Raw genomic sequence first — 24,498 nt, 5'->3', positions numbered from 1 at the left:
TAAAACATTTTCCTTAGAACAATGTACAGTTAAAATATTTTAATTATGCAGCATTTTGGCATGCATTTTTAATCTTTGGTACATTTACATTCAAATGTTAACTTGACTCATTATTTAACTTAAATTATGTATTTTTTAGTTGCAAAATTTGTAATAAAAATTTTACCAAATAATCTCCAAATATAAAAAGAAGTAAAAAGATGTCTTACTTGTAAGCAGAGCCGTATACTGTTTTGCATTATTTCCATATTTTTCTATAATAGCAATTTCGTTACAGTCTCTTAAATCGTTATAGACATGCTGAATTTGTTCCATAATATTTTTTATCTATTCTATCAACAAGTTTTTATATATCTTATTATTAGTAAAATTTGAAAAAATTGATAAATGATATTATATATATATATTTGTTAAGATATTTATTTTCAAAAATATAGTTGAACTTGCCGTTTCACTGTTAATATAAAAGGAATTATACTTTATAACAAAGGTGCTAAAAGCAAGTGCGGTAGAAAGAACTTTGATGATGACTTCTGTAGAACACGTTGAAGTCAAAATTGTTGTAAACTGTAAATAATAATTTAAAAAAAAAGAATAAAAAATCCTTATTATATTTTAGCCTATTTTAACGTAACTATAAGCCATTACTATCACTTTATACAACAATTTTTATCAAGTCGCATAATTGGGTTTTGCGGATTAATTTTTATTCGAAACCAATGTTAAAGTGCAGTCGTTTCGTAAACATTACAATTTATTTCAGGGCGAGGGGCAGCCTGATACTATATCAAGTTGATACTGATGAAGTAAACTGTAAGTTAACGAAACACTGGCATTCTAATAATGGATTTGGACAAGAAGATAACCCGCGAACACATGACTTCTATATGGAAAATTCCCATGAAAGCCTCCCGTGAAATATTAAGTTGTATAATTATAATTTTCAAAATTTCATATTAATATAATTATGTAACTGTATATAATATAGAAATCGACATAGAATAACATATTATTACTCGTACGTATAACTATATGTATACGCGTATATATGTACTCGCACGGACTTTTTTTATACGTATAAAGAATAAGATCTTACTAACATTTGCGCTAATTTTTTATATTTAATCGTTCATTTGACATATTTCAAGTAAATTCATATTTTCAAACAAATATCAATTATGAATTAATCAACAAATTTGCAATTATAAATAAATTTTAGAGATCTAAGATAATACTACAATTTAAATCTTAATACCTGAAATATAATGCAAGTTATAAGGGTGCTATATATACATATTATTTGCAATCCAACAAATTTTGATTTTTCGTAAGGCCACAAACCAACTATTAACAAAAGAGTTCGATTAAGACTAAAATATCTCTCCACAACACTGATCATGTCTCAACTAACTCTAAAATGCTTTTAACGGAATTGAAGAGAACGAAGTTGCGCTTATCCCCACCATTCATTTGATTGATTAAATGTTTTTAATATTTTCTTCTAATTCAAGAAATATTCTACAATTTAAGACAATTTTAGTAATTCAACCAATTTCGCTAAATTGTTGAAATTTACATAAAAATTTTAGAAAATTTGTTGAATTTTCAATGAAAGAAGTATCGTGAAATGTGCAATAAAATGCTCATGTAATATTAAAACCCTCGCAATTTAATACTGTTTTTTTAAAATATGTCACATTTAAGCGATCGATTCAACTACGGAGAAATTCAACAGATGTTCTTTTCTCGTACAATAACATCCATAACAAAAACTATGGCTGTAAAACTAGCGCAAGCGCTGTAGATCCTTTTTCGACGATGCGTATTCTCGTGCTTCATTCTAAAACACGCTCTTGTAAGTTACACTTGAATATTCAGGGTCATTACAATCAACTTTAAAATACAGTATATTAATTATAAAATTATTAGTCCGTATTTTTATATTTCACTTTTAATATAAATGCGCGTATATAATTTACATTACATATTTCTTACATATAATTTACGTTATACATATAGTGCAGAATTTCATAAGTAAATTCGCGTATTTATAAAGAAGTGCGAAGTGTGTATACAGACTATTTTATGGACGTAATTTATATTCTTTTCTTTTTTCGCATCTACTCCATTCTCTGTGAAAAGGAAGATATCTTCAAATATAAGAATATATATATCAGATTGTAAGTAAAGGATGGGGAGTCTTTCCAAAATGGACGCAATAAAATTGTGCTTATTATTATAAGTATGCATTTCTATTGACATTATTTTATTAATATTTTTTAAATTTAACTTCTTTTATTTTAAAAGATCATTTAAAATAAATCACCTCGAGTAAATTATTGTTTATGATATATGGAAAAATTTTTAGAATTTTCTTTATTAATTACATATCAGAGATGCAAAATACAAAATCTAACAGAAAAATTACATTAATTTCCATTCAACAAGAAAAAAATCTGGTATGTGATATTTACATATGATATAAAATGAAGGTATAAATAAATAAAAGGAAAATCTCTTTATTACTTTAAATTAAAATTGAAGGCATGTTGAGAATAAAGATCAATATGGAATCACGATTTAATACAGCTTATTTTATCATTTGTTGCATTAATATTACGATAAATGTACACTAATTACATTCGGGACACATTACGATGACGATATAAAATACATTATTTAGTGATACACTTTTGTGTACACAGAAGGGATTGTAGCTTTGTTTTGCTCGAAAATAAATATTAATTAATTTTTTTTCGCAAGTAAAAAATTATAGATGTTTTACGGCACATTTTCACTTGTCCCTGACGCATCATTCTTTACCATGTTGGAACTTTTATCTTCAATATTCTTGATATTGCTAACATCGGATAACGATTCAGTAGGTACCTATACGAAAAAAAATTAAAGTATTAAAAAATAGAATGGAGGATAATTTATTATAAAAAATTATCACATACTTTTATAGGTAGGGTAAAGTAAATAAAGAGGATACTTATCGTCCGAACAGGCCACGAAAAAGAAGATTCGCAGGCAATGAATGTACTGTTAAAGATCCTATGGAAGGAACGAGTTCATCAGCCAGAAAATTACATTTTGCAGGTACAGAAGCCATTGTTATGACTCCGACTCATAATTACCGTATCATTGAATTTTTAGCTATTTTTGGCGGAATTGCGCGAATAGTTATTTGCAGACATTGTAAACAATATATAACATTTGGCGAATCAGACCATCGTGGCCTTCGTTTTAAAATCATAATTAGATACCGATTTCGTTAAACACCAATCAACTGCGATACTTTCATTTAAAATACTTATGAAGTCAATCTTAGAATATTGTTTGTTATGGGATTATTAGACTTTACTAGAGAAGGCATAAACCTCTTTTGTGGGTTTATGGACCTCGGCCAAAGCCTAAGACCTTCTGAATACGAAAATACTGTGAAAAAGTTCATGCCGCGGCAAGTGCAGTATTTGATTTTTTGTGTAGAAAAACGGTTGATGAAGAAAAAGAAGAAAATACTAAGAATGGAATACATTCGTTAAATTTAAAAGTGTCTGGCGACGCCATTATGTATATTTATAAATATATAGGATACGTTCAAACAGATTTAGTTCAGAGAGAAGTAATTCCACTCTATCTACAAAAGAGCGTTTTGTCAAAAATTGGGACACCATGTATAACATATAATTTTGTTTTTCTTTATATTTTGTGAGTTATATCTATTGAAGAAAGTTAAAAATTGAAAAATGTTTTTTTAACTTTAAATGAATAAATAAGAGGAATATGAATACTAATAAATATTACCATATTTAAATGGTTGATTAAATATTTCCTACTTCCCCTTTTTATAAATTTTAACGTTAATTTTATAAGTTAATTATTTCAATAATTTAACTACAACGATACAAAATACCAGTGAGACTAAAATATTTATCACTTGACACTTTTTGTAGGGTAGAAGTTGAACGGTTAAATAATCGATTCCGTGTAGAACGAAATTTAACAGATGTTTCCTTTTTATAGAATATCATTCACGCGAGAAATTATAAAGTAAATGTTACACAAACATATTATTAGTTCGTCAGTTTTCAGTATTCATGCGTATGTTTCAATATATATGTTTGGTTTAGCTCGTCTTGAGGATTTGGGAGACGGTTGAGTGTGGCCAGTGCCAATGATTAACTCGGTAAAATGAAATTTCTTGTCTTTATTACTCTAGTATCACAAACTTCCCAGCAAACGAGAACGGATTGGATTGGATAAATTCATGAATCAAGTTTTCGAATCCGCGTAATTCGTGAAAAATTATTGAATTTTGTAAAGCCTGAATGCTAGGGTATAAAAGTTTTATATAAAATTATCACAAATAAACATTATTATACAATAACATTACTGTATAATAATTATATAATTAATGTACTTACATTTCTATTTTTTTAAATGTATAATATATGTATATTTCCTAAATATTACTATAAAATATTTCTTCTTCTGTCCTTTATTTATACGTTATTTATGTCAATGATTTTGCTTTTTAGACATGAGATATATTGTAAGCCGTCTTTCATTTATTTCATGCTATTATAATACAAATTATAATATGTTAATATAATACAAGCAATTTGACTGAACTAGTTTCAATTTTTATCTCTGATCGCATTTGCTTCTTGCGAATTAAATTAACTGATTGTTTGAATTACTGATTATGTCCTGATTTACCAATCGCAGTTGAGAATGTGTGCCGGTACATTTTTATTTAATGACTCATCATATTCAATATTTTTATCATTATGGACTTATTACTACTGTTATAATGAAGAATATAACCTATAATATTAGCAGAACGAAAAGCATTGCATTGTTGCGGAAGATATAAAGAAATAAGACCAACTTTTTGCGTAACTATAAATTGTATAATTTGTATTTAATTTTGTCAAATTTGCTTTAATTTTTTTACGCTAAGGATGATCTAATAATAAGGTTGAAAAGTATGTTCTAAGAATTTGGAATACATAAAAATCTGGCTTGTAGCCCCTTTTATGATTTATTGTTTATTATTCTTGAGCCATTATAAGATTATTTTTATTTAAACAGTATCTTTATTTTAGACCGTATATATGAGAAACACAATCAATACTAGAAATTAAAAAATGCCTGTTACGGTCAAAGTTGAATCTTCGTTGCTTAAATAATTCAATCTTGAATTATTAATATATACTATATATATATATATTTATATATAGTACTTGCATTTATACCATATTGTAGTCTTTTTCAAACTGCGCGCCGAATTATTTTTCCGGATTAAATAAACGCAATTAAAACTATTCTAACAATCGCGAAATAAATTGACAAGCAATTATTAATTTGATGCTACCATCAAACATCATATATTATAAAGATGTTAATATGTTAAAACTGTTAATAAATTTATTGCGAAAAATATTACCTCGGCCGGGACTTGAATCCGGATCTCTTGTATTCCGTACGAGCGTCCTAAGCCATTAGACCACCGAGGTCTTAGTAATATTCTTCGCAATAATCGGTACAATAAGGAAACAACATCTTTCATTCAAACAACGAGGTAATCTAAACAATATCTTTATTTTAGACCGTATATGTGAGAAACACAATCAATACTAGAAATTAAAAAATGCCTATTACGGTCGAAGCTGGATCTTCGATGCTTAAATAATTCAATCTTGAATTACTAATATATACTATTTTATTTTTTTTATAATATATTGTTATCGCATTGAATACATAACAGTAAAGTAAGAAATGGATGCTTTCAGTAACTGTAAAAAAAATATGTTTGCTTTCATTTTGTTGCATTATGTAAAAAATATATTTTTTTTATTATAGAATAGCACGTAAAATATATATTTTGTGTACCATGGAAAAAGTTTCTAAGGATGCTACAAACAATTTACACAATCTCATGCCAAAACTTTTACTACCTCTTTGCAGCAGGATCAGTATTAGCTTTTGTATGGGTAAAGGAGTTACGTACCATTGAACTTTGTATCTAAAATTAATGATAATTTAAAAAATTTGAAGAAAATATAAACATTTACATGATACTTTCTTATTATGTATACATATATTTATCATGTATTATATTAATACTTCAAAATTTAATTACTAATACTTTTTAACTTTTTTATTAATAATTTAGAGGCCAATTTTGTAACTTTTAACGACTATAATTGTAGCGTTACAGTCGTTAAGAGTTACAGAAAAGGCTTCTAAATTTTTTTATAATTATAACTACAATATAAAACAATTATATTACTTACGCAGTGACAAATATATAATTATTATGATTTATAATTTGCTGTCCAAGCAAATTGCATATAAACATGTATATCAGACAACCAAATCCAATTGCGAAACATGGTAAAAATTCTTCAGCATTATATTCGAGTAATACAATCTGAAAGATCTAGTAGACGAATGTATTATTGGCTGCGTTCAGAGAAAACTCAGTTAGCTACAAACTAATCAGTTAGCGCTTAGTGATTCTTTAATATGATTGGTTCTTGCCTTTAGTTCTTCACTGGATCTAAATGTGAAAGGTAATTATATTGAAGAATCACTAAGCGCTAACTGATTAGTTTGTCTGCTGAACGCAGCCATTCACATCAAATTGAGAGAACATAGTATAAATGTAATTTATTAATTTGCGATTTAGCACAACATTTATCTACTATAAATTTATGTATTAAGCTATACATTTTTGTAAATAGAAAATTACAATTAAAATTACAAATTGTAATTGCTATATATATGTGAAATACCACTTATTACTATTACATATATTATAATATTTTAAATAAATATTACATCAATTTAAAAATTAATTTGAATACTAAAAACTTGCCGTGATATTAATAAAAATCTGAAACTATATATAAAGTGAATTTCTGGTATTAAAATTAATAGTTATATCTTATTTCTCACATGATCATTTTTTATTTTATATTTAAAGCTGGTATTGTAGTAATTTAAAAAGCCAAATGCGGATTTGAAAATAAAAAAATTGTGTCAATACATATATATCGATAATATCTTAAAATCCAAATTTGAATAATCTTTCCATAAATTGATATCCTTAAAATATTAATGTAATCTCTATCAATATTGTTTGTTAGAAAAAGACATTAAGATTATTAATCTAAAACAACATAACGAAATAACGTGCAAACCATCAACATGGATTTGTAAAAGACGAGACCCACTCGAAACATATTTAGGCTCATAGAAAGTACTCCAAGTACTAATAAAAACATGAACGAGATTTCAAATGTGGATTCAAGACAGGTAGAGAATCTAAAAGCAAACGTGTGTTATTACGAATGTTATATATTTATTACAGAATATATAGATACTTACGTCATAGATTTTCGATGAATATCTACAGCACAAATTAGATCTTTATAAACCAAAATCTCTTTCTGCGTACAAACATCTTTTGACGTATAAATATGTATAGCTCTCTTGATACGATAACTGTAAATAATTTTAACTATAGCAAGAAGTATAAATAATTTTGAAGAAATAAGACGAAAAAATTGGCTTGATATAACTCTCGATAATATAATTTAACTCTCAATAATATAATTTAGTAGAATAATTTTTATAAGTATGTTCGCGTTGCGCATTTATTATTGATCTGGTTCTACAACGTAATATATATCTGTGCGTAAACACTTATTGATGTGATAAGCTTAATTGTAACATTACATAAACTCGGAATGCTGAGAATTTTCAATAACTTTAAAATATAAATGTAAATATTAACAACATCTCACGTATTTCATTTTATCCCATTTAAATTACTTTCAAGTTAAAGGTAAAAAGTAATTTTAGATACAATGTATTGCACATTATTATAAGGAATCTCGTTTTATATTTCGTATTAAGATTTCGATATTTCAATAAATTAACTATTTATGCTTTTAATTCTAAACATACCTACTAATAACTAATATTTTATAAAGTAAATTTTCGTATCAAAACAAATGCTTTTTATAAATGAGGGAACCAAAAGTCCATTCCTAATTTATATATTGTAACAATTTTTAGGAGATTTTAGATGCTTATTAACATCAAATTATTAATATTTTCCCATGATGTTGATTAGCATCAATATTATTAATGTAGCAGGTACATTTAAATCTATATGTATGATATTTTTACTCTAGTTCTATTTATGTCTGAGTTTCGTGACTGAAAATGATATTGGCGCGAAGTTTACACACAGAATTGGGTATATTATACATATACCTACTCATATAAAATTCACACCAAAGTATTTAAGCACTTAAAATACAACTCATACCATGTACGCTCTTATTACTTATTGTTAGTCGTGTATTCACGCAGCACAGACACGTTGATAAATTATTTAATTATTATATATGTTTATTATGTTACACCTAGCAACTTTGAACATTCCACAGGCATGTTGAATCCATGAAAGCCCCATTGACCCTATCGCCAACATTGCTATCATCCCTATACTAAAAGTTGCATTTACATGGAAGAACAATAAATAGAAATATCTTTGTTCATCAATAAAATATTCGGTGGAGATCTGCAGGTGATGTGATCGAGATACGTTTGTATATAATACAATATCAATAAACTCCAACCATAGAGAAGTGCCCATAAATACAGATAAGCTACAAATAACGATAACTACTCAATGTTATGAAGTTTTAAATACAAAATATATTTTTTAATACTCTTTAAAATTTATATTATTGTATATATTATTTTAAAATATTTTATATGTGAATTTTTTTCCAATTAAATCAATATATCATGAACTTTATTAAAATTAGTTTTATTTAAAACATTCTTCCGAAATCAAAAATAAAAAAGTTTTTGGAGGTGGTAAATTAAAATAAATTGGTACTATAATTTCTGTCATATTTTTCAAAGCAATACTATCATTGCAATCTCTGCAATCTTGTTTCTTAAGACTAAAACATTTTACTTAGAACAATGTACAGTTAAAATATTTTAATTATGCAGCATTTTGGCATGCATTTTTAATCTTTGGTACATTTACATTCAAATGTTAACTTGACTCATTATTTAACTTAAATTATGTATTTTTTAGTTGCAAAATTTGTAATAAAAATTTTACCAAATAATCTCCAAATATAAAAAGAAGTAAAAAGATGTCTTACTTGTAAGCAGAGCCGTATACTGTTTTGCATTATTTCCATATTTTTCTATAATAGCAATTTCGTTACAGTCTCTTAAATCGTTATAGACATGCTGAATTTGTTCCATAATATTTTTTATCTATTCTATCAACAAGTTTTTATATATCTTATTATTAGTAAAATTTGAAAAAATTGATAAATGATATTATATATATATATTTGTTAAGATATTTATATATATATATTTCTTAAGATATTATATATATATATATATATATTTGTTAAGATATTTATTTTAATAAATATAGTTGATAAAACTTGCCACTTTACTGTTAATGTAAAAGGAATTATATAGTATTACACAGCCGGTACAAGGAAATACAGAAGAAAGAACTTTAATGATGACTTCTATAGAACATGTTGAAGTCAAAAATGTTGTCAACTATAAATAACAATTTTTTAAAAAGAAAAAAACGTTATTTATGTTTTAACCTCTTTTAACGTAACTATAAGCCATTTTCACACAACAATTTTTCAAGTCGTATAAGTGGGTTTCGCGAGTTAATTCTTATTCGAATCCGATATTAAAATGTTTCGAAAACATTGCAATTTATTTCAGAGCAAGCTTGATATAGTAATCTGCAATGTTAATGAAAAACTGGCATTCTATGTCTATCCAATAATGGATTTGGACAAGGAGATAACCCGCGAAACGCACGAGTTTTGTATGAAAAATTCCCATAAAAGCCTCAAAAATATTAAGTTGTATAATTATAATTTTCGAAATTTCATATTAATTTAATTATTTAACTATATGCAATACAAATCGATATATAATAATATTTTATTACTCGCACGTATGTATATGCGTATATGTGTACTTGCATAGACTTCTTTTCTACATATAAAGAATAAGATCGTACTAATATTTGAGGTAATTTTTTATATCTAATTGTTCATTTGACATATTTCAAGTCAATTCGTATTTTCAGACAAACATCAATTCTTAAATTAGTCAACAAATTTGCAATTATAAATAAATTCTATACCTAAGATAATACTAGAATTAAAATCTTCTTACCTGAAATATAATGCAAGTTATATACATGCTAAATATACATACTATTTGCAATCCAACAAATTTTGATTTTTCGTAAGGCCACAAACCAACTATTAACAAAAGAGTTCTATTAAGACTAAAATATCTGTCCACAACACTGATCATGTCTCAACTAACTCTAAAATGCTTTTAACGGAATTGAAGAGAACGAAGTTGCGCTTATCCCCACCATTCATTTGATTGATTAAATGTTTTTAATATTTTTTCTTTCTAATTCAAGAAATGTTCTACAATTTAAGACAATTTCAGTAATTCAACCAATTTTGTTAAATTGTTGAAATTTACATAAATTTTAGAAAATTTGTTGAACTTTCAATGAAAGAAATATCGTGAAATGTGGAATAAAAGGCTGATGTAATATTAAAACCCTCGCAATTTAATACTGCTTCCTTAAAATATGTCGCGTTCAAGCGATCGATTCAGCTATAAAGAAATTCGACACATGTTCTTTTCTCGTAGAATAACATCCATAAGAAAAACTATGGCTGTAAAACTAGCGCAAGCGCTATAGCTACTTCTTCGACGATGCGTATTCTCGTGTTTTATTCTAAAATACGCTCTTGTAAGTTATACTTGAATTTTCAGGGTCATTACAATCAACTTTAATATACAGTATAATAATTATAAAATTATTAGTCCATATTTTTTTATTTCATTTTTAACAATAAATGCCCGTATGTAGTTTACGTTACATATTTCTAACATATAATTTACGTTATAAATATAGCGTAGAATTACATAAATAAATTCGCATATTTATCAAGAAGTGCGAAGTGTGTATACAGACTATTTTATGGACGTAATTTATATTCTTTTCTTTTTTCGCATCTACTTCATTCTCTGTGAAAAGGATGATATCTTCAAATATGAGAATATATCAGATTGTAAGTAAAGGATGTAGAGTCTTTCCAAAATGGACGCAATAAAATTGTACTTATTATTATAAGTATGCATTTTTTTAAATTTTATTTTGTTAGTATTTTTTAAATTTAATTTCTTTCCTTTTATTTTCAAAGATCAATTAAAATAAATCACCTCGTATAAATTATTGTCTGTGATATATGGGAAAATTTTTAGCGTTTTCTTTATTAATTGTACATCCGATGTGCAAAATACAGAATCTAACAGAAACATTACATTAATTTCCATTCAACAAGAAAAAATCTGGTATATGGTATTTATACATGATATAAAATGAAGGTATAAATGAATAAAAGAAGAGTCTCTTTATTTCTTTAAATTAAAACTGAAGGCATGTTGAGAATAAAGATCAATGTGGGGTCACGATTTAATACAGCTTATTTTATCATTTACTGCATTAATATTAATATACATTCAGGACACGATCACGATATAAAAGACATTGTTTTGCGATGCACTTTTGTATACAGAGAGGGGATTGCAGCTTTTTTTGCTTGAAAATAAATATTAACTATTTTTTTTCTGCAGGTAAAAAATTATAGATGTTTTACGGCACATTTTCATTTGTCGCTGACGCATCATTTTTTACCGTGTTCGAACTTTCACCTTGAATATTCTTGATATTGCTTGCATCGGATAACGATTCAGGTATCTGAAAAAAAATTAAAATATTAGAAAATTGAATCGAAGACAATTCATCTACACAATTATCACATACTTTTACCTGTCGAGGTAGATTAGGCAGGGTGCATGGTAACCTACAGGTAGGTAAAACGTCTGGCATAGGTGGAGGAACCGGTGGTTCACCATAAGTATTATGAAGCTCCTCTAATCTTGTGCAGAGGGCAGTACCACGTTTGCTAGTAGCATTCATTTTTTTCATAAGCCAATCAGCCTGTTCCTCCAAACGTTTCAATCGATCGGCTCGTGTCGCCAAAACTTCTTCTGGAGTTCGAGATTTAATCGTAGTAGTTTCTTTTTGTGCGCTTACGCCGCTTTCCTGCAGCTCGTCTTTAGATACTGATGTAGAAGGTATAGAACTAACGTTGGCCATAGGAAATTCTCGGACCGTATCCAAACTCGAAGAAGAATCCACGGAAATACTATCAGAATCTACGATGTTATCTATTAGTTTGGAAGATCGTTGATCCGTACCTTCTATCGACTCTTCTTCTTGACTTGATACCGCTGACGTGGAAGACCAAACGTTTGACGAGGAGATAATACAATTATCCGTAAAACTTTCTATTTCTGTCGCGGCCGTACCAAAGATTTGAGCGAGAAAACGATTAGATGGGCCCATGATTAAGGGATTGCTGAACTGCACGCTTTTTATTGACGAGGATGATGCATTAGATGCAGGAAGGGGTCCAATGGAAAAGACGGACATCGTGTTGATTGTATTCGTAGCAGTGCTGGATGTATGAGAAACGGACGATGACGGAATACTCTCGGATTTTACTGTCTCACTGTCATCGTCTTCATCACATTGCCTTGATGAATTTCTGGACGACAATTCAAATGATTCACCATTAGACACTGTTGAAGACAAGTCGATAATCGTAGTTGTTTGTTTTAATATCTTCACATCGGGTGACGAATATCGAGATTCGATGGTCAGTGTTGAAGTTTGCGAATTTTCGTCGCATAAATCTGTCTTAGAAGTTGTCGTTTGATCAGTTTTTGTGTCGTCGTTAGTTTCAAGGATTGGATTGTCACATAGATCTTCGAAAGATGTCATATTCTCCCGCAAAGCCGAAACATTCTCGCCTTCTCCATGGTCAATTTTTATAAGATTTTGTATAACGTTGGTAAGAGCTTGATCCACAGGATCCAGAATCTCTTGCGTTCTTTTCATAACGCTCTGTTCAAAATTATTTTAATTAAATTATCAATAAAATAAGTATTTAAATATGATTTGCTTACATCAGCTTCCGTTATGTTAATAAGTTTCGGATCAATATGCACGATTTCTGCCTCGTCCAATTCCGCTTCGGTCTCCGGAGTCGGCGTGCGTTGTTCCAAAGTCACCGAGGAACTAGTCTTTGATTCTGACAGTTCAGTATCTGTCGGTTGTTCGGATTCTGTGTCTGGCGTTGGCGCTCTAGGACTCTCCTACATCAATTCGAGCAATATTTTATTCTTAGAATAATTATTCTTAGAATAATGAAGAATTATAAAAATTTGTATAAATAATTAGTGAAAACCTTTCGTGCCCGTCTGCGCGGGCCGTGTCTGATTCGTCCCTCAATCGCTTCTTCTTCTTCATCAGTATCGTCACCTCTCTCATCACTGAAACCGCTTTCAGCGCTATATGGAATAATTGAAATATGAGTCAAGAATTGCAGAACAATTTTCGTATTAAATAATAAAACATAGTAGTTCTACAATTCTCTTTAGTTTCTCTGTTATTTCTATAATGGAACACTAAAATATCTTACATAGTTTTGAGACAATCTGTTAAAAGAAGAGTTCTGGTACTATTTAGTTTCCAATAGCTAATGATAAAATTCGTAAATATTAATATTAATTAAAATGAAAATATTTTTAAAGTCTCTGTTAAAAAAAATTAAATTAATTTCTAATATTTCTAATTCTTGTTATTTAAAGCCATTCTTATTTATATTACTATTGAGTTAAAACAGTGACATATACAATAAAATTTTAAATAAATGACCTATTGAAAGAGTCATGGACAGCTAAAGCTTTCCGTGCAGCGAATTCGCGACGCAAGTTTCTCCATTCTCGTTCAGTATTCGTGTTTTTTTGTCTAGCCGATTCCCATTTTTCTCTACAGTATTCTAACTCCTGTTTCAACTCCTGCAACATCTTTCTCTTCTCCTGCAACTCGTATCTTAATATCTCCTCGTGCGTATGCAACTGCTGATGCTGCGCCTGCATCCGGCCGACGATATTCCATGTTTTGGCCAATTCGACCGACACCATAGAAAGTCTCTTCTCCTAGATATTGAAAAAAACAATGATTAATCTTGTATCATATCATATCGCACATAAAAGACTTCGAACATCATTTACCTGTTCGCCCAGTTTACTTTCCAAATGAGTGTTCAGCTGCTTCATGCGATTCATCTCCTTTTCCAAATGCTTCTTCTCCAGGATTAATTCTTTCAAACGAATGTACGTTTTGCTCACGGATATTACCAATCTTGGACCGGCCGGAGTGTCCACCGACTTGTAGCAGCTGTTTGGATCTGAACAAGACGCAACGGATACGCTCGGAGAGGTCACCGCGTGGCAACTAAGTAATTCCAATAAAACGCGCCACACCTACAACGTAATTTGACAATTATTTTAACAAAGACAATCTATATATTAAGCTCTTTAAACGGAAGCACGCAATCATATAATTGTCAATATTATTGTGTGACACGGTATTTAAATAAGCATTTACAAATACGTAGAAATTATATTAAGAATTAATTATTATTTTTAACCTTTGGTAAATTATGTGCGATATCTTCTTCTTGGAGATCATCTTCCTTCCTATCAACTTCGCCAACATTTTCTATACTATTCTCTTCATTTGCGTGTTTCTGGGATGCTTTACCGCCTTCGACTTGCTCAATTAAATCTAAAAGAAGTTTGGGAAGAGCAGCTGCTTCGGTGCTTTCTTCTCTGGCTATGTCACTTATAAGATCGTGATTCTCCTACAACGTTAAAATTAAATTAATTATTATTACTATTTTTGTCATTTACATTCTCTTTCATGAAACTTATTATAAATCTTTAAAATAAATATTTAAAATAAATATTAGTCATTTTTTAGTTATAAATAATGAATTAACGCATTGCAATACCTGTAGCAACTGAGTTAACCGATCAAGATCCATGTCCGCAGAGGAAGCTCCGAGCAGCATCTGCGTGAATAATCCATTGATGAGAGACATCTGATTCTGAAGATCTCTGCAATCTGCCTTGGTTAATCCCAATTGCGATTCCAAGTTTGTGATTTCCGAGTCTTGAGCGTCGACCTGGCGCGCGTAACATAACATAAGAATCTCAGACAATTAAAATAAAATTGAACGGTAATACCTTAATACCTTGTCTTCGGCTCTTTTAAGCTCCTCTTCTAAATTTTCCGATTTCTTTAAAGCGTATTCCATTTTCTGTTTCACGTCCACCAGCTCCCTAGTCGCGGAATCTTTCAACTCGGTCAAGACCTTCAATCTTTCGTTGTAAAGACTTTTTAAAGCGTTTATATTCTCCAACTGTCGATCGCATTCGATTCCCGCGTCATCTTGAATTTCCAAGAAACTCCTATCACCCAATCTAACCAGCAGTTGAGCTAGATAGTTCTTCAACTCATTGGTCTGACGTTCTCGCGCAATGAGAGACGTGCGTGCCTTGTTGGTCACTTCCATCAAACAACGAATACGTTGTCGGTGACGCTCTGGATCGCTTTCCAGATGGTAACGAAGGTCATCCACCTTCTCGATTTGATATCGCACGTCATTCCTTAGCTCATCAGATACCTGAAACAAACCTATGTTTGTGTATTTATGGATTTTAAGAGAATAAAATGTATGGCGAACACAAACTTTTAGAATACGCGTCAATCGTTGCGTTTCCGCGCGTTTTAATGCTTTCTCATTTTCATCCTGCTTGCGTTCTTGTTCTCTCATCGTAGTCTTCACAAAATCGTCATTCGCGAGATCAAGATCTTGCGGATAGACGGAACGTAACTGAGCTAATATGCTCGACGTTTCGGAATGAGCCTTTTTCTCAGCATCCAATTCTCTTCTAAGTCTTTCCATCTCGGATGAGACAGCCGCGATAGCTCTATGTCTAGCTTCCCTTTTTAGGGTTAATTCCTTTCTAAACTCGTCCAAACTGGAACTGGCATGATTTGGATTCGATGTATTTTCCGATATATCATCTATTGAGTCGACAATATCTACAGCATATAAACATCTAATTATATTTCGCGTACAATAAAAGAACAATACAATAGAAATTAAAAGATAATATAAAAAAAAATATACCAATATCTTCTCTTGAAACAACATTGTCTTCGTCTCTTCTTTCAGTCTTCATAGTCTCTTTCAGTCTTTGAATCTCCTGCAAAGCGTCTTCAAGAGCCTTATTCTGCTTCTTTTTATCCGAAAGTTCATCGGACAATTGTGTCCGCAATTCTGATATCGTTTGGCTTTCCACATTCTTAATTTGTTCAGTATCGAGCAGTGATTTTTGTAAATTCTCTTCCAAAATTGAAATTCTCGCATCGACAGTGTCTTTTTCCAATTGAAAAATATCGATCTCTTTTAGCAATCTCTCGATTTCGTTTTTAGCGTAGTCTAAGTGTTTCGTCAGTTCGTTGTATTGTTGCCTGTTTTCATGCAAATTAGCTTCTACAGTTACATATCGCGTTTTCAGTTCCTAAAAAAAGATAATTTTTGTTATATAATTTAAATATTTATTGTTTTGTTTTAATGTAACCTTTTACATCATGTTAATATTTTAATATAATTCCTTACAGAAATCTAATACTGATCTATTCAAAATTGAAAGACAATAATTAATTACTTATTTTAAATATTAAAAACACTGTTCAGTATTTTTAGTACTCCAAATAAATAATTAATTACCGCCTTTTAGTAATAAATTAGATGGTGTTAGATTTTCTGCAAGGGACGTCTTACTGAGCACTAAACTGAGCGTAGCAAAAGGGTATGAAAACGATCAAGACACATCATTTTTCCAAATTAAAAAATCTCAGAACATCGTACCTCGTAATCTACGCCTAATTTTTCTACTAAATTTTTTTGATCCGTCAAGTTGCACAGTAGTCTTTCGTTCGCACTCTGAAATTTTAGTCGATCCACTTTTAATTTCTCAACTTCTTCGGACAATTTAAATATTTCTTTGTCTTTTATAAATATTTCTTCACTCGCTGAGTTTCTTATCGGATTTTGTACGTCATTTCTCAACCTTGCGCGTCTTCTGCGCACTTTATCTAAATCTACGTTCAGAGAACATGAGTTTTCGTCTAACGTAGGAATATTCGTCACGGAATCATCGGAATGAGCACCACAGTATATATGAAAGTCCGTTTCCTTGCTGGCAGTGCCTCGATGATTGCCAAAATCGTCAGGTACTTCACCAATGACATTCGTCATAATGTGACTCGATCCTTGCTCTGACGATTCACAACGCGATTCCATGGAGCTTGAATAAGAATTCTCGTTCTTCGTATCTTGTGTTTTTAGCGAATCCTCCGATCTTTCCGTTCTGGAGCGCAGTTTATTATCCTCTTGCAAGCATCGCTGTTTGCACTGTTCAAAAAAACTCGTCGCCAGCAATTCTTCTAGTCTAAGAACACGCTGCTCCAATCTTCGTATTTCTTCATTTTCAATGTTTTCATCGTACAGTCTTTTCCGAGGGATGTCCCTGCATATTTCCAGATTCTCTGTTGAAATCTTTTGCTTCCGGTTCTCTCTATCCTTCGACAATTCTAAATATAACGTTTCCATGCGCGCTAGCGTTGCACTATGTGTACTGACTAATTGATGATTGGCCATGGCCAGCTGCGAGATAATTCGCGAAAGCTCGACGATTTCATTATTCTGTTGACACATTGGGTGATCGTGACTATCGGCGGACTGCCAACCTGTCATTTGCGCAGCACACGTTAACTGTAATATAAATAAGTAATTTGTAATTTTGTATTGTAATTCGTTAAAAACTTGAGAATGTGTCAAATTATTAATTGTCCCAAAAAATTGCTTCTTTGGAAAACTCGACCAATATCGATTAAGGTACGTTTCGAAAATTTAACTGCATCGAAGTGTACAACACATGCATCACAAGTGATGAATCACGCCATTTCAAACAAAGAAGATAAAGGAAACAAAGAAATCTTTTTTTCTTTTTTCGTATCATCAAGATTTATTTTACCAAATATTAATACGTGATTAATATTTCACGCAGGCTTACGTTTCGGAAGAAAAAAATGTCACCGACGCTTTTAAAAGATAATGGTCCGCTCTCGACGATTCGCAATAGTATACTGGCATAAAACACAATGTTCCCGCGAATCGACTGAGAATAAGCACGTGATCGCGACCGATGACTGTGGAGACGGTGCTTTTCGTGACTGTGAGTCAGCGTGTTCTCCGAAAACACAGATTGGAGAAGAGCCAGCTTGTCACGACTAACTGAGGAGCCGGCTTTCGCGAGACAAAACGCGTGATTTTTCTTCGGTGAAACACAGGTGCGACTTGGCGATGGCAATGCCCGAGTTTAATTTAGCTGCCATTGCATACAAGCAAACTGTTCACGTGACTACAGTCGAAACATATAGCAGTTGGTATAGCGTTATATTGTATATTTCGATATCAATCGCTGAAAAGTGTACTTGCCAGGTCCGTCGCTTCTTACAATTAGTGGAAATAACGTGAAAAATATAGAACTAAAAATTTAACAATGGAAAAAGAAAGAAGAGCAATGGTTTACCAGAGTTTCGCGTTTAGGAGGTAGCATATTCGATAGGCTGGATGCCGTTGGCCTCTGATCGCAAAATTCGCTAGTACCTAAAGTCGCGTAGGGGCTTGGATCCTGTGCCAAAGTATCAAATAAATTCATAAAATTTCTCGCTCTTTCTCTCTTTCTTTATCTCTTCAAATATATATGCTCTTTGCAGTAAAATCTCACTCCAAGAGAGTGAAAATACAACCATCCCTGAAAAAAAGTGAAAATATTTCACTTCTTGAAAAAAAGTGACGATCTTCACTCTTTTTAGAGTGAAATTTCACTTTTTTGGAAATTTCACTACTTTGAAGTGAAAATTCACTTTAAAAAGAGTGGAAATTGTCACTTTTTTTCAAGAAGTGAAATATTTTCACTTTTTTTAAATGGTGGTTGCGTTTTCACTTTCTTGGAGTGAGATTTCACTGTAAGAAATTTAGAGTGCATATTTTTTATTTACACAACGTACTTGTGATCGTGGCTGATCCTCATCTTTGTAAATGCTTGTTCCGACGTACATTCTTTGTCTTCCATCGTTCGTGGGACAAGCATCTTCCGAATACAAAGTTTCTACCTCATGTTCGCTCGTAGAGATTAAAGCCGGCGGACCACTACTGCTACTTGACGCTCCCATTATTTGAACCTTTCACTTACTACGCATGAAAAATATATGGACAATTTTTGATTGCTTTTTTCTGTAAATTTTATACATGTTAACATGATGTTATTCGTTTTCCCAGTAATGAAATAAATCATCACTTCTTTAGGTAGCAAGCTTTGTCGTTATTTTGCTCCAAAAAAAGTGAGATTTCTCTCTTTTGAAGTGAAAAGTCACTCTAAAAAGAGTGAAAATTGTCACTCTCTTTCAAGAAGTGAAATGTGTTTGTATTTTTACTTTCTTAGAGTGAGATTTCACTGCAAGAAATTTAGAGTGTAACGATGCATAGGTGTATAGTTGCAAGAACAAAAAGTTTGGATTGTGTCAGCTATTATTTTTAGAAACTAGTTCGATCTAAATTGTACTCCGACTCTCTGAAGACTAAGTAGGGTAAAAAGAACTAGATTAGTAGGATAAAAATAGAAACATAGTCGATTTAACGCTTCCAATTACGATGCAAGGATAATAAATAATCTTTTGACAAGTGTATAAATATAATATGCTGCAATAGTATGCAATATGTTTACACATACCATAGAAAGATTTACGTAAATATAGTTTGATTGATATATTAAATAGATCAAATTAGGTAACAACGTTTAACAACAAAGATGTGTTTTCACAAAGGTGACAGCATCACAGGTGAGTGTTTTGAATACAGTGAGTCAGAATTCAAGTAAAAATCGCTCACCAATGATCAATTGAAAAATCGTGAAATTCGAGGTTTCAGCTTCTCCGAGGGTCAACGACGATTCTGTCTAACTGCTGTCGTCGTTGCTAGCGGGCACCGACTCGCATCTCTAAAAATACCATTTCGAAAGACCGCCTGCGCAAAGCCGACGATACATCTTCGCATCGAATTTGTGCGCAGAAGCATTGCTTCAGACTTCCGCGCGTATTTCTCACCCTAGGAAGTCATCCATCGAGCTCTCTTCCGATCTTAATAAAACAAATTCATGTCAAGAAAGATTTTCCGACGAATATCGAACAGATATTGCGTAGTTTCAATTTCGTATCGTTATAAAGGGTGATGTTTTATACAGCACAATTGATTCTTCAAACTTTTATTTTAACGTAAAATATACAAAATTTAAAAAAAATTACCTAAAAATAAATAATCTACAAACTGAATAAAAATATTTAATTGATACAGATTCAATTAAAAAAGTAATCTTGTTATTGTTTTCGTTAATAAAGTGATGCATAGACGGTGATCGCAATGTGAATTATTGTCGTCACAAGCTCTATCTTGAGATGCAGCTCTCACAGTTAACAGAATAAACAACTATTTTAAGGTGCTTTCAAGTCTCCAGATAGTAATTGCTCTTGGGAAAATGTAAACGTCCTAACAATAGCCCTACATGTATATTCTATGTTTAGATAGATTTTTGAACTGTTTGTCACTGTGCTATATCGCCGTATTTAACATTATATACCTAACGCGCAACAATTAAAAGCATTTATTTAGTCAAGTACATTTTTATTTTTATTTTTTTTTCTATCGTACTTCGTCTTGAAAAAGAATCGGAATACGATTTAAATTAAACTTTATTCCTGTTTAAATTAAACTGTCAAAAATTTTTATTTTTAATGACACATCTAAAATTTTTCGCAACAACTCTACATCTGTATATTAATATTCAATAATAATAATCTAAGATATACGAAGTTATATTCATTATTAACATATTAAGAAAATAATAGCATTTTAATTTGAAATTTTTATAACGAATCAAACATTAATCTTTTCTTTACCTTTGATTTTCTAAATGGGAGAAATTTCTTTAAACATTAGAAAGAAAATCTGAAATAAATAAAATAAATATAAAACAAACTAATTGGAGTAAATAATATGCGAAGATCAAAGCATTATATTCATTTAACGATGAAGATAAACGTGATAATAAATGGCCTCGCTAACAAATTGACCAACTGTAGATAAAGTAATGTTCTATAAGTTTGTCGGACTTAACTGATACATCGTTTCTGTAGATAAAAGATGCCACGTTTTTAAATTCTGTCCAGAATCGACATTCGCTAAAACATTTAGATACATTATCGGTAAAACATGAATTTCGTGGTAGAGTTACCGAAAAGCGGAAGTGTATCTAGACGCATCGTACAAGAGTCATTATAAAAATATTGTCCTGACATCTCCTTTTGTTCTTTCTGTTGTGCATTTCGGGTCACGAATGGAACAAATTAAATGAGAATTCATTATAAAATTCATAGCTTCATACTCTCTAAAACTTTTAAAGAGTGAATCTCATTTGAAGAGCGAATCTCACTTTTAAATTGAAAACTGAGCCACTCTTTTTCAATACTGGCTCAATTTCCACTCTTTAGAATGAGACTCCACTCCAAAGAATTTAGAGTGTATGTTTAATAATAATTTCCAACCTACAGACGTGGAGTTTTCGCGAATAGTTTCAGTCGCGAATCATATATGAACTCCGTATATCATTATCTCACACCCAAAGCTGCCTCTATGATTACAATGTGGTGCTTATAGTATTGCATTACAGGTGTAATCCATGCTTTGTTGAATTATACTTTCTTATCCCCCTAATATTCCTGAAACATTTATAATGTCTAGATACGCCGCGTTCGACCCGCCGCGCCAGAATGGCTTAACCAGGTGGAAATACATGCACACGACAATACTCTGCTCCAATCAACTCGAATGTGGAGGAGCGCGGGCGCGCTCGCGCGTTCCGGTACCGCACTGCCGCCAGCCGTGTACCGATCGGCTTTGGTCTGACAAGGCCGACGCGCCGCCGGCGCCGCGCGTCCGTCAGTCAGCGTTCGCGCACGAATGCGACGGTACGGTCGTCGGTCGTCGTGGCGGGTTTTTACTCGGCGCCGCGCTCACGGGTGCTCCAGCACGGGAGAGCAGAGCTGACGTTTCTACGTGAAGCGAGAAGAGAAAGTGGTTCCGCTCCTCTATCTCTCTCTCTCTCTTTCCCCCCCCTCTCTCTCTCTCTCTCTTTTTCTCTTCTTCTCTTTTTTCTCTCTCTCTTTTCTTTTTTTTTCGCACACTTTCTCTCCCTCGATCTTTTTACTTTCCTCTCGCATTCTCGCAAGTCTGCACCGAAGGCGTTTCGCTGGGCATCCGTGCAACCGCTGGGGCTGTGACCTGCTTCATCTCTATCCTCGCAGCGGTCCGACAGGCGGACGAGCACCCGCAGGTGAGAGGCGCGAGGTGCGATACGCGCGTACTCCGCATCGCCGAGACGGATGCGGAGGACCATCGTCATACGACAGACCTGCGGATTTCCTCCGTCTCGATGCGACGCGACCGATTCTTGGCGCGTATACGATCGTCATCGCGGCGCATCGAAAGTCTCGGGAGAACGAATCGGATGTTCGGCAGATCGAAGTCTCGAACGACCTTCCGGCGTGTTTTAAGCATCCGGCGAGGATGGCCATTTCCAGTCACACGGCACCGCGGAAAGCGTTACATGCTTGGGATAACACGCAATTAACATTCCATTGCTAGATCGCGCTATTGTGATACATGCGCGGTCCATGTCAAAGAGTTAAGCGATTACCGCAATGTGTGAGCCGATTACGCGATGTTGTTGAACAACAGCAGGAAAGATTTACAGTCGAAACGATTACCAGTCAATTACGTCGGGAATTTAACGAGATACGAGCGCTATCTGATAAAGATATAAGTGGGCTGATTGTGAAACCACGTTCACCAAATTTAATTCTCTCACGCGATCATCGTAGCAGGACGAGGATTACGCGCCTTTTAAGATACAAACATGTACAACCCCATACAACACATTCTATCCGAAGGATATTCTGAGAATATTCTGAGAACGTTCTCGGAACATCCTCTAGATATCTTTAAGGTATTCTGAGAACATTCTCGGAACATCCTCTAGACATCTTTAGGATATTCTTTGAAGATTTGTGCTGTAAGGAACCTTCATCTCGGGAAATCTCAGATATCGCAGAGGAACGTTCGAGGAGCATCATTTTGGCTTCATGGCACAAAGTTCAAAGCGACCTAACGAGAAGCAGGAGACATCCGCAGGTGTATCCGCGAACGTTATCCCAGATATCCGACTTAAGAGAAATCCAATCGCGCATGGCTAGTCTCTGCCAGCGGTAGAGAATTTTGCGCGAAAACTCTCCTCTTCATTACGGAAGGTCGAGAAGTCGATGCTCATCGACTACCCGTGGCAAGCGGCGCGGCGCGGTGCGCCGCGACCTTGATCGCGCACATCGGCTGCTCGGTGCCAGTGTGCCACCGGTATAGAGGTACGCACGGCCTGCGCGTCGACGTCGATAATTCGCGCGCGGCATACATTCTCTCCGCGTGTCCTCGTACTCGACGTTCCCCGCGCCTCTCTGCCGCTGGAGCGTTCTTTCAGAAGCGCCAGCGGAGAATTATTTCGGAAAAGTCGCTACTCTCTCGTCGCGTTCGATGTAGGCCTCGCTGGCGCTCCATTTCACGTTTCGCGACGAAAATCGGCTCGATATTCGATAAGACGCAATTAGTTTTAAAGAGGAGGAATTACTGACTGCACGATCGTATAGTCAGTCTACTATGATGACCTTTCTTTTGTATTTGCATCATAGATATGCAATAACTTCCTTGAAATGTCAATCTGAACTTGATGTAATGCTCTACCTGCGCGTGGGTCTCCAAACACTCAAATCAATATACGATTTCAATTGGCTAAATATTTTTCGGAACCTCTATATACAAATTATTTTTAATAGTATGCATTTTTTGTTTATGTCAAACTTATAAATTAATATTATAGTAATTAAAAATGAAGACGAAACATATGATCTTTCCTCATTTATTAGAAATTTATTTTAATATATAAATACAATATTATTATATAATATTTTTAGACCACAACGTTGTGGTATACTTTATATCTAATCATGAGAAGTAAAAAATAGTACACATACGACGCACTAAATGAAATCTCCATTTCAAAGAACTGATAATCTTGTCGAGAGCTTAGCATTAACATTTTAAACAGTGCACATGTCACTTTGCAATTCTAAATAATTATTTACATATTAATGATAAATGCATGGCGCAATAAAGTTTGCTAGATCGAACATGTGAGAGTGTAATTTGTGTTATACATTTACTATTT

At 32.4% G+C, this 24,498-nt stretch overlaps 4 protein-coding genes across 9 annotated transcripts in view; 1 reads left to right on the top strand and 3 right to left on the bottom strand.

The window, feature by feature from the left end:
• Window positions 1–5,753: 5,753 nt before the first annotated feature.
• Window positions 5,754–6,370, bottom strand: LOC108768421 (uncharacterized). Its single transcript, XM_018518831.1, has 3 exons — window positions 6,306–6,370; window positions 5,902–6,034; window positions 5,754–5,804 (listed from the first exon to the last, which is right to left on the bottom strand). Exons 1-3 carry the CDS (start codon window positions 6,368–6,370, stop codon window positions 5,754–5,756), a joined length of 249 nt encoding a protein of 82 aa, XP_018374333.1.
• An 808-nt stretch (window positions 6,371–7,178) lies between these two features.
• LOC108768420 (uncharacterized) lies at window positions 7,179–8,680 on the bottom strand. Its single transcript, XM_018518830.1, has 3 exons — window positions 8,448–8,680; window positions 7,402–7,518; window positions 7,179–7,338 (listed from the first exon to the last, which is right to left on the bottom strand). Exons 1-3 carry the CDS (start codon window positions 8,678–8,680, stop codon window positions 7,179–7,181), a joined length of 510 nt encoding a protein of 169 aa, XP_018374332.1.
• Window positions 8,681–11,486: 2,806 nt separating this feature from the next.
• LOC108768463 (interaptin) lies at window positions 11,487–20,164 on the bottom strand. Of its 6 annotated transcripts, none has more exons than XM_018518888.1 (15): window positions 20,061–20,164; window positions 19,181–19,364; window positions 18,700–18,801; window positions 16,974–17,879; window positions 16,230–16,623; window positions 15,786–16,141; window positions 15,288–15,719; window positions 15,045–15,218; window positions 14,682–14,894; window positions 14,263–14,514; window positions 13,904–14,187; window positions 13,434–13,536; window positions 13,153–13,341; window positions 11,945–13,090; window positions 11,488–11,878 (listed from the first exon to the last, which is right to left on the bottom strand). In XM_018518888.1, the coding sequence occupies exons 2-15, from the start codon at window positions 19,343–19,345 to the stop codon at window positions 11,774–11,776; spliced, it is 4,821 nt and encodes a 1,606-aa protein (XP_018374390.1). In that variant the 5' UTR covers window positions 19,346–19,364; window positions 20,061–20,164; the 3' UTR covers window positions 11,488–11,773. The 6 variants fall into 6 exon arrangements, with proteins under 6 accessions (XP_018374396.1, XP_018374390.1, XP_018374391.1 ...); XM_018518891.1 differs by lacking the exon at window positions 19,181–19,364 and adding an exon at window positions 18,181–18,495 and having other exon boundaries at window positions 11,489–11,878; XM_018518889.1 differs by lacking the exon at window positions 20,061–20,164 and having other exon boundaries at window positions 11,951–13,090; window positions 19,181–19,345.
• A 1,990-nt stretch (window positions 20,165–22,154) lies between these two features.
• The window catches only part of Gdap2 (ganglioside induced differentiation associated protein 2), a 28,165-nt gene continuing 25,821 nt past the window's right edge, over window positions 22,155–24,498 (top strand). The window contains exon 1 of the mRNA XM_018518875.1: window positions 22,155–22,557. The gene's annotated coding sequence lies outside the window, so the exon portion shown is untranslated. The remainder of the gene's footprint in view (window positions 22,558–24,498) is intronic.

Source organism: Trachymyrmex cornetzi, unplaced genomic scaffold, assembly GCF_001594075.2.
Source record: "Trachymyrmex cornetzi isolate Tcor2-1 unplaced genomic scaffold, Tcor1.1 scaffold797, whole genome shotgun sequence".
NCBI classification, from domain to species: domain Eukaryota; kingdom Metazoa; phylum Arthropoda; class Insecta; order Hymenoptera; family Formicidae; genus Trachymyrmex; species Trachymyrmex cornetzi.
This window is presented reverse-complemented; position numbering and strand designations above follow the sequence as displayed.

Coding starts and splice junctions, on each gene's coding strand:
- LOC108768421 (XM_018518831.1), bottom strand. CDS start 6,370: ATGTTTATATGCAATTTGCTTGGACAGCAAATTATAAATCATAATAAT. Junction 6,035..6,305: donor AATTATATATTTGTCACTGC/GTAAGTAATATA, acceptor CATTAATTTTAG/ATACAAAGTTCAATGGTACG. Junction 5,805..5,901: donor CCTTAGAAACTTTTTCCATG/GTACACAAAATA, acceptor TTTTTTTTACAG/TTACTGAAAGCATCCATTTC.
- LOC108768463 (XM_018518888.1), bottom strand. CDS start 19,345: ATGGGAGCGTCAAGTAGCAGTAGTGGTCCGCCGGCTTTAATCTCTACG. Junction 15,219..15,287: donor TTAAAAGAGCCGAAGACAAG/GTATTAAGGTAT, acceptor TACGCGCGCCAG/GTCGACGCTCAAGACTCGGA. Junction 13,091..13,152: donor TTAACATAACGGAAGCTGAT/GTAAGCAAATCA, acceptor AATTTTGAACAG/AGCGTTATGAAAAGAACGCA.
- LOC108768420 (XM_018518830.1), bottom strand. CDS start 8,680: ATGGGCACTTCTCTATGGTTGGAGTTTATTGATATTGTATTATATACA. Junction 7,519..8,447: donor GGAATGTTCAAAGTTGCTAG/GTGTAACATAAT, acceptor AATTATTTACAG/TTATCGTATCAAGAGAGCTA. Junction 7,339..7,401: donor ATTCATCGAAAATCTATGAC/GTAAGTATCTAT, acceptor GTTTGCTTTTAG/ATTCTCTACCTGTCTTGAAT.